At 43.6% G+C, this 18,075-nt stretch overlaps 1 protein-coding gene across 6 annotated transcripts in view; it reads right to left on the reverse strand.

Annotated features, from left to right (window-relative positions):
• SUCO (SUN domain containing ossification factor) overlaps nt 1–17,127 on the reverse strand; it is an 81,613-nt gene extending 64,486 nt beyond the window's left edge. For 3 of the 6 annotated variants that reach the window (XM_073356311.2, XM_073356310.2, XM_073356309.2), the window contains exon 1: nt 16,813–17,125. In XM_073356311.2, the coding sequence (XP_073212412.2) occupies nt 16,813–16,877 (65 nt within the window). In that variant the 5' untranslated portion in view covers nt 16,878–17,125. Of the gene's footprint in view, nt 1–16,812 lie in introns of all 6 variants that reach the window. The other 3 variants (XM_073356316.2, XM_073356313.2, XM_073356315.2) reach the window with 3 other exon arrangements.
• Nucleotides 17,128–18,075: the final 948 nt, after the last annotated feature.

The raw sequence follows: 18,075 nt of genomic DNA on the forward strand, positions 1-18,075 counted from the left end.
AATAAATAAATAAATAAAAGGCTCCAGAGGTGATTCTGGCAATTGCAGGCCGGTAAGTCAGTACCAGGCAAATTGGTTGAAACCATAGTAAAGAATAGAATTATCAGACACAGACGAACACGATATGCTAGTGAAGAGTCATTGCTGCTTTTGTAAAGGGAAATTATGCCTCAAATCTATTAGAATACTTTGAGGGGGTCAGCAAACATTTGGGCTTGAGTGATCCAGTGGATATAGTGTACTTAGACATTCAGAAAGCCTTCACCAAAGGCTCTTAAGAAAAGCTCTCCAGTCATGTGAGAAGAGAGGAGAGAAGGTCCTCATGTATCAGTAACTGGTCAAAAGACAAGAAACAAAGGGAATAAATGGTCAGTTTTCACACTGGAGAGGCGCAAATAGCACGGTTCCCATGGACCTGTATTGGAAGCAGTCCCTGTTCAAAACTCACAAATAATCTGGAAAAAGGGGTAAATGGTGAGATGGCAAAGTTTGCAGACAGTAAGTATTCAAGTAGTTTTGTAAGTCCAAAGTTGACTGTGAAGAGTTAATGGGATCTCATAAAACTGGATGACTGAGCAACAAAATGGCAGATGAAACTGAATGTTGACAAATGCTAAGTAATGGCATACTGGAAAACAATCCCAACTATACAAACAAAATGATGGGATCTAAATTATCTGTTACCACTCAAAGATCCTGGAGTCATTGTGGATAATTCTCTGAAAACAGCTGTTCAACGTGCAGCAACAGCCAAAAAAAAGCTACCAATATTAAACATTAGGAAAGGGATAAATAAGACTGTAAACATAATAAAGACACTAGATAAATCCATGGAACACCCACACCTTGAATACTGTGTACAGTTCTGGTCACCCCATACAAATATATATATTAGAATTGGAAAAAGTACAGAGAAGGGCAACTAAAATGATTAGAGGTATACAACAGTTTCCATACGAGGAGAGATTTAAAACACTGGGACTGTTCAGCTTAGAAAAGAGGACTAAAGGGGGATATGATAGAGAAATATAAAATCATGAAGTGTGGAGAACGTAAATGAGGAAGTATTATTTACCCCTGCACGTAATACAAGAACCAGGGGTCACCCAATTAAATGAATAGGCAGCAGGTTTAAAACAAACAAAAGGAAGTACTTCTTCACACAATGCAGAGTCAACCTATGGCACTCATTGACAGGGAATGCTGTGAAGGCCAAAAGCAGGGGCAGTCAACAGGTCGACCATGGGTTAAATCTAGATTGCCAGACACTTTTGAACAGACCCCAAAAATAATTTTATTTACTTACTATCATTATTGGGATTTTTTTATTATTATTATTTTTTCTGGAGTCTGGATCTTGACTAAACCTTGACCAAGAAATTCAGACACTGACAAAAAATAAATTGACCACCCCTGGCCAAAAGAATAACTGGCTTCAAAAAATTAGTTCTTGGAGGATAGTCCACAAATGGCTATTAGCCAACATGGTCAGGGACACAAACCCATGCTCCTGCTGTTCCTACACCAGGACTGGATAACGAGATGGATTGCTCAATAAATTGCCCTGTTCTGTTCATTCCCTATGAAGCATATAGCACCAGCCAATGTCAGAAGATAGGATTACTGGGCTAGATGGATCATTATTATGACCCAATATGGCCACTTATGTTCTTATTATGCCCTTAAACTTTAGAAAGTCAGGAAAAACAGTTAAATTGGCAATTCTCTTGCAGTTTGTTGGCAATAACTATCAGCTCTCCCTGCTAGCATGCTTGAATTAAAAGGGCTAAGGACTCCATACAAGATAGATGCAAAAAGATGTGCAAACAGAGAGTATGGATGCCATGGCTGCTCATAAGGCAATGGAGGAGAATCTGAAGGCCCCCTTAGACAACTCTTGAGCTTCCAGTCTACCAAAAAAATTAAAAAAGAAGGTTATCCCTCCATCCAATGAAGTTAATATCTTACTATGCTGGTAGCAGACCTGGACGAGATGAAGGAATGAAAAATTTTGGACCCAATGAAAATTTGACCAACACATTTAGTTGCATATGGAATAGCTTTTAAATGTTGTCATATTCATAAGGGTTGTTGGTCTCAAGGAGGTTCAGGTGTTTTAAGAACATTAAACAGCTACATGTGGTCTGGCCATCTTACCAGACCATCTTACCATCTTAATAGAACAGTTTGTGGATAGATTAAATTAAAAATACATAAATACTACTAATGCATTCTGACTGGAAAAAACAAACAGCAATGCCTCATGTGAAATGTGCAGAACACAGGAAGGTAATAAAGCACATGGCTTTGATGCTTACTCCCCCGCATCTCCCACACTGGGGTTTTTAAACACAAGTTTGTGCAAACACCAGGTGTACATTCAGCTGTGATAACTGTTAAATATTTTTAAAGCTCTTGAAATCTAGTAAAGAACAGAGTTTCTTGTTAAAAAATTAAAAAGATGCTTCATTCAGCATAGCTGTGGTGGCAGAAAGTTCACACCTATGTTAAAAACAGTCCTCTTACTGGTGGGAAGTTATTCTAGAACAAGGCTAGAACAAATACAGTCTGACAGCCATTATGCTCTGTTCAGTGCTGGCCACACGGGAAGCAGAAATGGCAAAGAGCAGCAATGTTAAAACATGGTTGTTAGCAGGATTCTACTATCAACCTGTATGAATAAGAAATTTTGTCTGAAAACCATTATGCTGTATAACAGCCAGACACTTTATATAATAGATTTACAACAGGGGTGGGCAAACTTTTTGGCCCAAGGGCCACATCTGGGTATGGAAATTGTATGGCAGGGCATGAATGTTCACGAAATTGGGGCTGGGGTGCAGGAAGGGGGATGAGGGTTCTGGCTGGAGGTGCGGGCTCTGGGGTGGGGCTGGAAATGAGGGATTTGGGGTGTAGGAGGATGCTCCAGGCTGGGAGGATGCTCCAGGCTTTGGCTGCCAACTGATGTGCTGAGACTACGTCTGAGCCCGTTTTCCCTGGCAGCTTGGGACTTCAGAACCTTGCCTTGTCTGAGCCAGACACGCTAGCCTGCTGCAACACAGACCCAGGTCTGAACTACGTCCCGCAAACTGCAGGCTTAACTGAAAACAGCTTAAGAAGTGCTCCTGTCTCCAACACTCAGATGCCCAGCTCCCAATGGGGTCCAAACGCCAAATAAATCAGTTTTACCCTGTATAAAACTTGAACAGTGTAAACTCATAAATTGTTTGCCCTCTATGACACTGATAGAGAGTATGCACAGCTGTCCGTCCCCTCCAGGTATTAATTAACCCAGAGTATGTATTAATACGGAAAAAAGTGATATTAAATACAAAAAGTAGGATTTAAGTGGTTCCAAGTGATAACAGACAGAAGTAAATTACAAAACAAAATAAAAACACCCAAGTCTAAATCTAATACAGCAAGAAAGTGATTACAGAAGAAATCTCACGCTCAAAGATGTTCCAATAAGTTTCTTTTACAGACTAGGCTCCTTCTAGTCTGGGTCCAGCAATCACTCACACCCCTGTGGTTACTGTCCTTTATTTCAGTTTCTTTCATGTATCCTTTGGATGTGGAGAGGCTCTCTTGAACCAACTGAAGACCAAATGGAAGGGTCTCCAATAGACTCTCTCTTGTGGGTAGAGACCCCCTTCTCTCTCCTATGCAGAATCCAGTTGCAAGCTGGAGTTTTGGAGTCACATGTTCATGCATGACTCAAACTTTAGAGGTGGCAGCCATTGTTCACGTGCTACCTTGAATGTCCCAAGTAGACTTCTTATGTGGATTGGAGTCTTCCAAGGTTCCATAGTCCATTAAGTGTTTCTTGATTAGGCACCTAACTTGCAAATTCCTTTCTTAAGAAGCTGACCAAATGCCTTACTAAGGCTACTTAAAATAAAACAAGTACCCAGCCAATATTCATAACTTTGAATACAAAAATGATACAGGGTGCAGGCTCCGGGCAGCGCTTACTTCAAGCGGCTCCCGGAAGCAGCAGCATATCCCGCCTCCGGCTCCTATGTGGAGGTGCGGCCATGTGGCTCTGTGCACTGCCCTGTCCACAGGCACTGCCCTTGCAGCTCTCATTGGCCGCAGTTCCCAGCCAATGGTGTGGTGCCTGCGGACGGGGCAGCGCATGGAGCCCCCTGGCTGCCCCTAAACGTAGGAGTTGGAGGGAGGACATGCCACTGCTTCTGGGAACTGTGGCACGCATGTGCGGAGCAGCCCCTGACCCTGCTCCTCGACTGGAGCATGGGAGCAAGGAAAGCCCCAGACCCCGCTCCCAGGTGGGAGCTCAAGGGCCAGAATAAATCAGCTGGCAGGCCAGATGCGGCCTGCGGGCCATAGTTTGCCCACCTCTGATTTATAATAAACTTCCTGTCCTGAAATGGCCTATTGTGATATCTTATGGGGCTAAAAGCTTTTAGACTAAAAAGGTTCCCTTTTAAGTGATGTAAGCTTAAACAGAAAATAGTCTGAAAGAACAATGCCAAGTTAAAAATTGTTTATTAAACACTCCTAGATAAATATTTTTAATATGTTTACCATTAATGCTGATTTCTTTGACTTTTGCATCTTGGAAAATTAAGATTGATTAGTGAGTTTCATTTTTGTTTGTACTCAGTTTCACATTTCTAGTTCTCCTGCACTAACACAATGCTGCAGTGTTCAAATCCTAATGAACTATTTTCAAGAGATTTTAAAAACATGGGAATGTTTTCCTACAATCTCAGGGTTGGAAGGGACCTCAGGAGGTCATCTAGTCCAACCCCCTGCTCAAAACAGGACCAATCCCCAACTAAATCATCCCAGCCTGGCCTTAAAAACCTCTAAAGAAGGAGATTCTACCACCTCCCTAGGTAACCCATTCACCACCCTCCTTGTGAAAAAGTTATGGATTTCACAGATTTCACCATTTCACTAATTTCAGGTTTTAGAATACCTTGTTTTAAACTAAAAAGCATTCTAGCCTGCATTCTCCAAAAGCCACTAACCTCTCCAAGCAGACAACCACCAAAGAGCACCAAGAGCAGAATTTGAAATATTTTACTCCAGGCTAATAGTTATAGTCCATTTCAAAAGAAACATGGCTTTTCTGAAGGACAGATTAAGAATAAAGTAGATGTATTTTTCCTTGGGCATTACGTGATTTCATTGGAAAAAAACCAAAAAGGAAAAAAGATTACAATAGGCAGAATAAACAGCAGCTTAAAGAATTAAGGAGCAATAGACCACCTGCAGGGAAGGAGAAAGAAAACTGGAAGACGACATGTCTTTGCAACAGGCAGGGTCTCACAGAGTAATGGCAGTGACTATAATTACAGGGTTGCATTTCCATTTAAGTAGGATTCTCTCACACCTTGAACAAACAAATTTGAAGTTTCTAGGACAAGCCACCGTTGAGATATGACATGACACAGAGGTAGTTGAATAATTTTCGAAGACAACTTAAAAAAATAAAATAAAACTCAATACATCAGAAACTGTTTGTCCAATTCATTTCAAGTTACCATAAAAACCCACAGGAAACACTTCAATTCAAAGGACCTCCTTGAGGGATTTAGCGTGGAATAAAAATAGGGCTTACAGTGAAAGTCTACATTTATGTTTTTGAGAAAAAAGTAGCCAAAGTAGATCTCAAGAGATAAATTCATATTCTAAAAGTATGCAAATCCCTGCTTTAATTGAAAAATACTCATCTTTAGCTACAGAGCCACAATTCGCACCTCCACAATAAAATTCTCTATACACAGAACATGCATTTCACTTAGAAGTCAGCAGATGGAAAAAGAGGTTTTGAATATATAAAACTGAGTGCCTAAGTCTGTTTCTTCACAAAAAGTTTCTTCACAACAGGTATGAAATAATTTTATTTTGATTTATTAAACATTTTAATGCCATAGCAGAAAGTTTTATGAACAGATTTAAATGAAATACAAAAAAAAGTCCTGAACCCCAATACCATTTAAAATGTTAAGATCTCTATGCAGAAGAGAGACCAGCCTGCTGCAAAGACTGCCTGTTCCAATTCATCAACAAAAAAACAACAACAATGAAACGGAATTGTAGAGTTGCTTTGTACACTCCGGAGAGTGAGCTTCCTATGATCCCCTATCTTTGGTCTGTCTCTTCTTCTGACAGCCTCTCATACACTGAGGCACTAAGCCTCAAATACAGGGTGGCACCGAGTCTCACAAAGGGTATGTCTACACTGCAATAAAACACCCATGGTTGGCCTGTTTCAGCTGACTCGGGTTTGTGGGGCTCAGGGTGCGTGGCTATAAAACTGCAGTGTAAATGTTTGGACTCGGGCTGGAGCCCAGGCTCTGGGACTGGCCCAAGCCTGAACATCTACACTGCAGTTTTATAGCCCTGCAGCCCAAGCCAGAGTCAGCTGACACAGATCAGCCACCAGTGTTTTAGTACAGTGTAGACATACTCAGAGGATGGCACTGAGCCTCGCAGAGTGCACTCCTAACTCAGGACTTTTGAGGGGGAAGGGAAGAGGACAAATGAGAGGAGAGGAAAAATCGATGCGAGTTGTATTCACTGAATATATGCAGCAAAATCTCCTTCTGCCATTGTTACCCAGCCTCTTTTCCAATCACTGACGCAAGAGGAATAATTTCATCCATAGTACATGGGGGGAAAGAAGGGCTTCCCTCATCCCTACAATTTAGCTTGCAACAGTTGAGCCACTAATGGAGACTGCCCACCACTGTGGTAACTAGTTTGGCTAGAGCCTGATTCCATCTGTGGCAAGAGGGCAAGTTTGAGCTGTTGTACAAGAAAAAACTAGCAAACAACAACTGCTATGCAGGCATTGCAGTGTATCCTCTTGGGAAAGGAGGACTTGGTGCAGCATCTCTGGAAGCCTCTGTGATTGGCAGCCATAGAAGGAAAATTTGCAATGTTTATTATTTAGAGGATCAAGATTTGAGATTTTTTTCCCCTAACAGTTATTTCAGTTATGAAAGCTTGTAATAAACCAGCAAACATACAAATCCATGTAACCTTATATAATTTGTGCCAATAAGACTGTTAGTATAAAAGACAAGAAAACTAGGGAGGAAAGTATTTTAGTTCAACTTTAATGTTAAAGTTCATAATGAGTTTTCATGTAATTAATTTGTTACAGGAAGGGAAGGATGAATTATCTTGTATTTAGTAAACAGGACTGGGAATTAGGACACCTGGGTTCTACTCCAGGCCATGCCACTGACCCTGAACAAGTTATTTCAGGCTTTTACACATTAGAGATTTTGGCACCAATGTAGCCACTCTGGTTCAATTCCCCAGCATAGATATGTAGACGTGCTTCCATTGTGCCCTACTGAATAACTCACAGGGGGTGAATGCCCTGCTTTCCACTAGTGTAGCACAACTGCAGTGGGGATTCTGTACCAGCATAGCTACACCAGGACCAAAATCTCTCGTGTCGAAAAGTCTTTAACCTCTCTGTGCTTCATTCTCCCTCTCCCGACACCTGTGAAATGGGGTAATACCTGCTTCATAAGGATTTGTAAAGCTAAACTGACATGTGAAGCACTATCAGATTCTGGGATGGAAGGTGCTATAGAAGTCAAGATTACAAAAGTCATTTCATTCATCAACCTGAGGTCCAACAATGCTTCTGAAAATGCTAGTAGTAGTGGACAAAAGCTGGATTCAAAACAATTTATACCATTTTATTTAGTGTTTAAATAGCCATCAAAAATAGTCTGAATTCAAACAAAGCAGCAAATGCTATGCAATTAAGTATCAAAGAATCCCAAAGTGATCTCAAAGCTTCCGGGGCTGCACCATTTAATTGGCTTTGCAGAAAACCAAAACTATTAAGTGTTAAGTTCAGCATGATACACACTGACTGTTTCCTGAGGTTACCACCGAGGGCCGAAGAACAGTGTTTTGCAAACACACAATATCCTTTACACATTTCCCAGGTCCCTTAGGACTGCCTGACAAATGCTTCATGTAATCGGAACTCTGACCCATATCAACATATATATTTTTAGAGGAACGTATTCCTAAAGCTTAGTTCCTTAATGTTGCCCTTGATTACTGATAGGGCATGGAAGCCCGGCATCAAAAGCAGTCATCTAAAACCATTCAAACATCCCGTTCTCATCAATTACCAGGGTCAGTATGCCCTTGATCCAGGTTTGTTTTTAGAAAGATGTGGTTTTTCCTGTATTTTAGCAGTACTTTGTGCATTTTGTCTCAAAGTTTTACGTCCAGATGAAGTTCCAAAACATAACGGTTTAATCCAAAAAACACAAGAAAATTAATGATACACCTGTTTTAATTGCTGTCCCATAAATTATGGATCTTTATTGCTCCACTGATTTAATACAGGTTTCAGAGTAACAGCCGTGTTAGTCTGTATTCGCAAAAAGAAAAGGAGTACTTGTGGCACCTTAGAGACTAACCAGTTTATCTGAGCATAAGCTTTCGTGAGCTACAGCTCACTTCATCAGATGCATACTGTGGAAAGTGTAGAAGATCTTTTTATACACACAAAGCATGAAAAAATGGGTGTTACCACCACAAAAGGTTTTCTCTCCCCTCACCCCACTCTCCTGCTGGTAACACCTTATCTAAAGTGATCACTCTCCTTACAATGTGTATGATAATCAAGTTGGGCCATTTCCAGCACAAATCCAGGGTTTAACAAGAACGTCGGGGTGGGGGGGAGTGGTAGGAAAAAACAAGGGGAAATCGGTTACCTTGCATAATGACTTAGCCACTCCCAGTCTCTATTCAAGCCTAAGTTAATTGTATCCAATTTGCAAATGAATTCCAATTCAACAGTTTCTCGCTGGAGTCTGGTTTTGAAGTTTTTTTGTTGTAATATCGCAACTTTCATGTCTGTAATCGCGTGACCAGAGAGATTGAAGTGTTCTCCGACTGGTTTATGAATGTTATAATTCTTGACATCTGATTTATGTCCATTTATTCTTTTACATAGAGACTGTCCAGTTTGACCAATGTACATGGCAGAGGGGCATTGCTGGCACATGATGGCATATATCACATTGGTGGATGTGCAGGTGAACGAACCTCCGATAGTATGGCTGATGTTATTAGGCCCTGTGATGGTGTCCCCTGAATAGATACGTGGGCACAGTTGGCAACGGGCTTTGTTGCAAGGATAGGTTCCTGGGTTAGTGGTTCTGTTGTGTGGTATGTGGTTGCTGGTAAGTATTTGCTTCAGGTTGGGGGGCTGTCTGTAGGCAAGGACTAGCCTGTCTCCCAAGATTTGTGAGAGTGTTGGGTCATCCTTCAGGATAGGTTGTAGATCCTTAATAATGCGTTGGAGGGGTTTTAGTTGGGGGCTGAAGGTGACTGCTAGTGGAGTTCTGGTATTTTCTTTGTTAGGCCTGTCCTGTAGTAGGTGACTTCTGGGAACTCTTCTGGCTCTATCAATCTGTTTCTTCACTTCCGCAGGTGGGTATTGTAGTTGTAAGAATGCTTGACAGAGATCTTGTAGGTGTTTGTCTCTGTCTGAGGGGTTGGAGCAAATGCAGTTGTATCACAGAGCTTGGCTGTAGACCATGCATCGTGTGGTGTGGTCTGGGTGAAAGCTGGAGGCATGTAGGTAGAAATAGCGGTCAGTAGGTTTCTGGTATAGGGTGGTGTTTATGTGACCATCGTTTATTAGCACTGTAGTGCCCAGGAAGCGGATCTCTTGTGTGGACTGGACCGGGCTGAGGTTGATGTTAAGATGGAAATTGTTGAAATCATGGTGGAATTCCTCAAGGGCTCCTTTTCCATGGGTCCAGATGATGAAGATGTCATCAATATAGCGCAAGTAGAATAGGGGCGTTAGGGGACGAGAGCTGAGGAAGCATTGTTCTAAATCAGCCATAAAAATGTTGGCATACTGTGGGGCCATGCGGGTACCCATAGCAGTGCCGCTGATTTGAAGGTATACATTGTCCCCAAATGTAAAATAGTTACGGGTAAGGACAAAGTCACAAAGTTCAGCCACCAGGTTAGCCATGACATTATCGGGGATAGTGTTCTTGACGGCTTGTAGTCCATCTTTGCGTGGAATGTTGGTGTAGAGGGCTTCTACATCCATAGTGGCCAGGATGGTGTTATCAGGCAGATCACCGATGGATTGTAGTTTCCTCAGGAAGTCAGTGGTGTCTCGAAGGTAGCTGGGAGTGCTGGTAGCGTAGGGCCTGAGGAGGGAGTCTACATAGCCAGACAATCCTGCTGTCAGGGTGCCAATGCCTGAGATGATGGGGCATTTACAACACACACTTTGCTTCTCTACAAAAGAAAAAGGACACTAAACTTTCTAAACTACTACATGCCACAAGGGGCCACAGCAACGGTTCCCTCAACCCACCCAGCAATATTGTTAACCTATCCAACTACACTTAGCCCAGCAGAAGCAGCTGTCCTATCTCAGGGCCTCTCCTTCTGCCCCTCCACCCCCACGAACATGATACAGTTCTGTGGTGACCTAGAATCCTATTTTTGACGTCTCCGACTCAAGGAATATTTCCAACACAACTCTGAACAACATACTAATCCACAGAGACCACCCTACCAACACTACAAAAAGAAGGATTCTAGGTGGACTCCTCCTGAAGGTCGAAACAGCAGACTGGACTTCTACATAGAGTGCTTCCATCGACGTGCACGGGCTGAAATTGTGGAAAAGCAGCATCACTTGCCCCACAACCTCAGCCGTGCGGAACACAATGCCATCCACAGCCTCAGAAACAACTCTGACATCATAATCAAAAAGGCTGACAAAGGAGGTGCTGTCGTCATCATGAATAGGTCGGAATATGAACAAGAGGCTGCTCGGCAGCTCTCCAACACCACTTTCTACAAGCCATTACCTTCTGATCCCACTGAGAGTTACCAAAAGAAACTACAGCATTTGCTCAGGAAACTCCCTGAAAAAGCACAAGATCAAATCCGCACAGACACACCTCTGGAACCCCGACCTGGGATATTCTGTCTACTACCCAAGATCCATAAACCTGGAAATCCTGGACGCCCCATCATCTCAGGCATTGGCACCCTGACAGCAGGACTGTCTGGCTATGTAGACTCCCTCCTCAGGCCCTACGCTACCAGCACTCCCAGCTACCTTCGAGACACCACTGACTTCCTGAGGAAACTACAATCCATCGGTGATCTTCCTGATAACACCATCCTGGCCACTATGGATGTAGAAGCCCTCTACACCAACTTAGAACGACGCTTCCTCAGCTCTCGTCCCCTAACGTCCCCTACTCTACTTGTGCTATATTGATGACATCTTCATCACCTGGACCCATGGAAAAGAAGCCCTATAACTTCAAAACCAGACTCCAGCGAGAGACTGTTGAATTCATTTGCAAATTGGATACAATTAACTTAGGCTTGAATAGAGACTGGGAGTGGCTAAGTCATTATGCAAGGTAACCGATTTCCCCTTGTTTTTTCCTACCCCTCCCCCCCACCCCGACATTCTTGTTAAACCCTGGATTTGTGCTGGAAATGGCCCAACTTGATTATCATACACATTGTAAGGAGAGTGATCACTTTAGATAAGGTGTTACCAGCAGGAGAGTGGGGTGAGGGGAGAGAAAACCTTTTGTGGTGGTAAACACCCATTTTTTCATGCTTTGTGTGTATAAAAAGATGATCTACACTTTCCACAGTATGCATCTGATGAAGTGAGCTGTAGCTCACGAAAGCTTATGCTCAAATAAATTGGTTAGTCTCTAAGGTGCCACAAGTACTCCTTTTCTTTTTGACTTAATACAGAAGATAGCTGTAATCTTTAAAAGAGGAACTATCCCTATAAATATACATGTTTATAGAGGATCACAAATGTAAAGTTAAGTGCATAATGAGTACCCAAATGGCCAAGTTACAAGAAATATGGGAATACCAAAGTTGAGATTTTTCTAGATTCTTTTAGGTTTCTTAGAATCCACAGCTGGAACAGGTAAAAACACTTTCAAGTAAAATTTACTTTGGTTCAAACTCAGGAATTATCTAGCTGACCTAGGAGAACTAAGGAAGTCCAATTAAAGAGTGAGATTAAGAGTCTGAATGGCTGCAAGCCATATCTACAGGGGCTAAAAGTATTATAACCATGGTAACAGAAATAGAAGAAGAAGATCTTTCCTAGTTTCCTTTGTATATCTGATCATTTCTTGTAGTCTGTGTCATTGTTACTTTCCCCTGTAGAAACAGCCATGCAGTGTTAGTGGAGGTTTTTCATAGAAAAAACTTTAATAACGAGGAAATGTGATTGTAGAGCCACAACATTTGTCATAAGAACTCACTGGCATGTGTGCAGACACTTGAAATTTAGTCATATTTTATTGAAGTCTAAGCAGGTGTCCCTTAAATATTAGAGGATTATTTGGTGGCTAGTAGGAAATGAGAGTTAGTATTCTTGGATTTCTTACCCATCATCAAGTGTCCATACCACAACTGAAAGTTGGAGAAAGTTGTGCTGCCATTCTGTAGAGAGTACTTTAATCTCTATTGTTGCCCAACCAGCACCTTCTACCAACACAAAGTTCACTTTAGAGAACTATTTTAAAAGAATGAGAGTTGTACCAATCTTATTTCCTTACCACATCTAGACCAGCGGTTCTCAACCTGCAGCCTAATCAGCACAGGACTGTGGTCCATGTCACATCCACAGGGCAATACAAGTACTTTTGAATGGAGCCCACAATGGTAATTAGGTTGAGAACCACTGATCTAGACTATTTAAAAAAAAAAGAGACACCAAGAAGAGTGTTGGAGCAAGTTGGGATAGTAAAGAGTCTGCAATTTTACCGCTGAAGTTGACAGAAACTACAGTACAACCTTGCCTGACAGAAGAATGTGTCCATCCTTGAATGCTTTAGAGATAACAAAAGGTAACAAAAAAAATCTCAGAGCAAGTTTCTCTCAAACTAAAATCGAGTGAAATTTAACAGTTACCTTATGATACAGAAACAGCACATTTCTTTTCAGTAATCTGCAGAATTTGGCACTCTTATAACCAAGAAGAAGGGATCCTAGCTTTTCTTACTCTTTTTTTTTTTTTTTTTTTTTTTTCTTTTTGCGAATACAGACTAACACGGCTGTTCCTCTGAAACCTTACTCTACCATGGAACAGATAAAAGTTGCTGTGACCTTCTGTATAACAGTTACTAATAAAAGAAGCTAGTTGTATTCTTAAAATGCAGGGAACTTAAGAGGACAACCTGTTCCATTATTAATGAATTTCAGCTTTGGAACACTTAATTTGTTATCAGCCCCAAACACGACACTGAGGAGATTAATGCACGTATGCAAGAAAGAAAGAAGAAATTATTCTACTTTTATTAAGTATCTTCATTGTTTAATGGATAAAAAACCCTTGTGGAAACCATTAAAACACCCCAATACAGTTTTGCTCAATAGGTTAAATCTGTGTATGAAAAGCTAATGGCAACTAACTGTTTAAACACGGGTTATAACAATTCTCATCTTCCAACAACTTGAACTATTTGCTAGATTCTTCCTGAATCCCCCCACCCCCCCACACAACCTTAAAAAAGGGATGAGCTGAGAGATTTGTGCTAGAAATCTTTAAGCCAGGGATCAGCAACCTTTTGCACGCGGCCTGTCAGGGAAATCTGCTGGCAGACCAGGGCGGTTTGTTTACCTGCAGCGTGCGCAGGTTCGGCTGATCGCAGCTCCCACTGGCCGCGGTTTGCCATTCCAGGCCAATGGGGGCTGCAGGAAGCGGCAAAGGCCGAGGGTTGCCGATCCCTGCTTTAAGCTATTAGTACAGTTTGCCTCAATGTTTTCTGGTAGAGTTACAAACCTTGAGCCCCAATCATGCAATTGACTGCACAGGCTGACTCCCATGCCCCCGGGGAAATGCAATTCAAGGAGCTACTCATTAGTCCACCCATATGGAGCTAACTGTAGGATTGGACCCTCAGCTATTAATCATAGTGCACTGTCCATTTACAGATACTTAAAAATGTTTGTTTTCACAAGCAGCAAAATATTTACAATGTTACAGAATGAAGTACTCTGCGCACAACTCTCTTACAACGTTGAGGGTGTTCCTTTAATTCTTGCCCTCTTAATTCTCTAAATGTTTGTAGTTTGTTCAAGTGGAGAATCCCCTTAACAGCTTTAGTACAAAAATGTTATATTGATTTTTTATTCTAAGATTTTTCAAAAAGTCAAGTTCAGTGGTTTAAGTAGTAATTTGTTTTTAAAAGAGAATCCCGCATCACCAGTTATCCTTCAAAAAAGTAACCAAAATTAAATAGATTTCAGAGGAAAAGGAAAGCAATGATCCACTGGCAATAACTTTCAAGAGCTCATACTGTCTACAAGATTGACTGGTAACAAAAATATATACAGAGAGAAATTCTCTTACTTCAACATAAGTTTGCAACTTCTTTAAGAACTTCTAACACGTGCCTCTTGGGTGTTTTGGGCGCACCAATCTGAGGAGGCTACAAAGTGACTCTCCTCTGGCAGTCATATGTGAAATGTGACAAGCAAGCAACTAAGTCAGTTCAGTTCAATTATTTATGAAATTGGAAAGGAAGACATGGAAATATCCCCTCCCCAAATTCTCTCACTTTCCATTAACATTCAATAAAACCCCACATGGAGTGTGCATTTACCAACTTCCCTCTCCACAGATTTCTGTGAAGTCTATACCATTCTCTCTCTAGATGTATTATTACTTCCTATTTACTTCTGTTTGCAGCTTCAAGATTATTTTATCTTCTACATAGCAATAGCACTTAAAAACAGCAGAAGGACAGCCCCTGCCTCAAAAGCTTACAATAATTTAGAAAAAGATGCCACTGTTGGAATAACAGAAGAACGAGGCCAAGGGAAACAGCAAGATCACATTAACAGGCCACATATATATACACAGCTTTTAAAAATAAATTTTAAAGTCCCTTTGAGTCAGTTGTCTAGTCATTATTGGTTGGCACCTTATCTTAGGCATTACAGCATAAGTAGACCTCAAGGACTTGGAAGGTAACAGAACAAGTTTTACAGACTAGTTCAGGGAGTGCATTCCATGTGTAAAGAAGCAAGCACAAAGGTGTCTGTGGGAAAAAATAGAGGCTGGCATAATCGAGAGCAAACTGGTCTTCAGATCTGCGTCTCACATCCTGGCCTGACAGGCTATGTTGTGCATAATTTTAAAATTTAAAGACAAGACGACATTTGATGTGATGAAGGGGGTGACATGATCAGAAAACAAAACAGGGTTATTTTAGCTGCAATGTATCTGAAGAGTAAGGGGGCACACAGTGGGAAATGGGTGTCAGGAAAACCAGAGGGGAAAAGGCTGCAGTAGCCTGGATGGAAGACACAGACCTCGATGACAGCTCTAGTAATATGAATTTAGAAGAAAGCCTGGATTTCAAAAATATTAGAGAAAGAAACTGGAAGAATTTGAAATGGCCTAAATGTGCAGTCTAGAGAGGCAGCAGAGTTGAAGAAGACACTAAGATTACGTGCCTGAAAGGATGGTGGTGCCATAGGATCACAAAATTCTTTACAAACAGGCTATGAAGAAAATATGTTAGCCCTGTCAAAGGACATGGTCACCACAATAATATTCAGCCAAAGTGAAAAGTGAGATAGCTAAATGAAAGTTAATACAGTAAGTCAGTGTTTCTCAACAACCGGCCCATGGACCGGTGCTGGTCTCTGAGATTTTTCTGACAGTTCAGGAAGGCAGCAAGCCGGTCCCTGGTATCAAAAAAGTTGAGAAACATTGCTGTAAGTCATCCCCAGGATTCCACGGAGTTTAAAGACACCCCAACCGTCAACTACTTCACTAGGGGTGATGGTCCTGGTCACCTCAAGCACACAATGGGTGGGAGTAGAAGAGATATTTCCCAACCAAGGATCTTAAATCACTTTGTAAACCATTAAGCTCAGCCCTGGCTGCAACAGAGAGACAATCCCATTCTGTGATTAGACAAGGTCTTCCATCCTAAAAGGCCCCATAGCACTTTCCAAATTACACTAACATTGCTTCTCCTGCCACCATGAATGCAGCATACATGGGAGTTGATTATTGGGATTTGCTTGCTGGTACAGCAATTTAGATGCAGTGTCCCGCAGAAGGGAAGTCAATACACCTGTCACTGGAGATTATGGGGGCAGCACAGGATCTTTGTGGGAAGAGGTATCTAAGCCACAGGAAGGAGATACTAACTGGAAGAAAATCTCCTCTGGAAACTTGGGTGACTGGGAGCAGGAGAACCCACCACTCACAGCACGGGGGGGGGGGACCACCCCAACCCTCCAACACCCAGGGCTACAGGGTCCCACAGGAGTGGAGAATCCCACCAAACAGCACAAGGGAAGACACCCCTAATTCCCAGGGCTATAAGACCAGGGAAAAGCAGGGAAAGCCCAGCACACAGCACAGGTGGGGAAAGACAACCCCCATATACAGGGCTATAGGGCCCCATGGGAGTGGCAGAGCCTGCAATAGACACAGCATGGGTGAGGGAAGGCACCCCTCATACCCAGTGCCATAGGGATCCACTGGAGTGGGGGAGCCCGCCATACACAGCACAGGTGAGGGAGAACGTGCCCCACAGCCAGGGCCCCACTGGAGTGGGGGAGCCCGCCATACACAACAAATGCGACCCCCATGCTCCATTTGGGAAGGGGCTCGGGATGGGGGAGTGCTCGGAGTGGCCACGGAGTCCGGCATGAAGAGGGGTCGGTGAGACCACCGCCCCTACCAGCCCGGGGCAGGGCTCCCCCCGGCTCAGCCCCCTGCCCCGGGCTCAGAGACCCACTCACCAGAGAAGGGAGCAGAAGAAGAGGCAGGAAGCCAGGGCCAGGAGCCGGCGGGGCGGCTTCCTCATCGTCTCCCCCTTCTGCCTCCCGCGGCAAGGAGGCGGCGGCGCATCCTCCCGCCTGCTGCCGAGGGGGACGAGAGCGTCGGGGCTGGAGGGCCGGGGCTGGAGCCTCGCTGGGGGTTCAGACACTTCCACCCGCCTCGCGCCGCTGCCCCCGTCTCGGAGCGCTCTCCAGGACAGGACAGCGCAGCGCGAGCGGACCCAGCGGAGCCGTTACCCTCCCCCCAAGTCCCCCCCTTCACGCGCTGAGCTGGAAGAAGACGCGTCACGTCACCTCCCCTCACATAAACCACGCCTCCACTCGTCGCCAGAACACAATTGGGCCTGCACATTCGCTGGCTTCCTCCCACCCCTCACAGTGATTGGCTCAGAGGGACCACTGACTGATACCATCCCCAGCCCGCAGTCAGAACTCCCACTGTGATTGGACTACAAAACGGAAGGGCCTCTTCAAAAGACCCTCGCACCCTGGGAGTTGTAGTCTTCTCTCGGCATCGTTCCCTCTCAGAGAGCGGCGAACCAGGGGTGCCCTCCCCAAAGCCAGGACCGATTTAAGCGTCTTTAGAAGAATTAATAATAGAAGTAACAACAAAAATGTACAGATAAGCAAAATGAGTTACAACATAATGATAAACGTTTCCGGGCGACTGGTAGCAGCCTAACACGGCTAGCACTGAAACCTGTCAGTATTGACCTAGCGATATTCAGGCTTCCTGTGGGCGCCGCCCCGAGAGAGCTGAGCCCTGATTGGTGGGGGCTGAGGTCCCCGAAGGTGAAAGTTCCTGAGCCGGGGCAAACTGAAGGGGCGGCTCATGGAGAATGGGCGGGGAGGGAAAGTGAGAGGTTTTGTGGCCCAAGACTAGGTTGGGTGAGCAAGTCCGCGGGACACCGTAGCTCTCGGCTGGATCCCAGCATGCATCGCTACAGCCCTAAGGCTGGCAGCCATTGGCCAACGCTCTCTGAGGAGGCTGGGGGTTGTAGTTTTCCAGGGCCTTGATGCTGTTCTAGTCATAGGTCATAGACTATCAGGGCTGGAAGGGACCTCAGGAGGTCATCTAGTCCAACCCCCTGCTCAAAACAGGACAAATCCCCAATTTTTGCCCTAGATCCCTATATGGCCCCCTCAAGGATTGAACTCACAAACCTGAGTTTACCAGGCCAATGCTCAAACCACTGAGCTATCCCTCCCAAGGTCTGAGGGACG

Source organism: Lepidochelys kempii, chromosome 8 (assembly GCF_965140285.1).
Source record: "Lepidochelys kempii isolate rLepKem1 chromosome 8, rLepKem1.hap1, whole genome shotgun sequence".
NCBI classification, from domain to species: Eukaryota; Metazoa; Chordata; order Testudines; family Cheloniidae; genus Lepidochelys; species Lepidochelys kempii.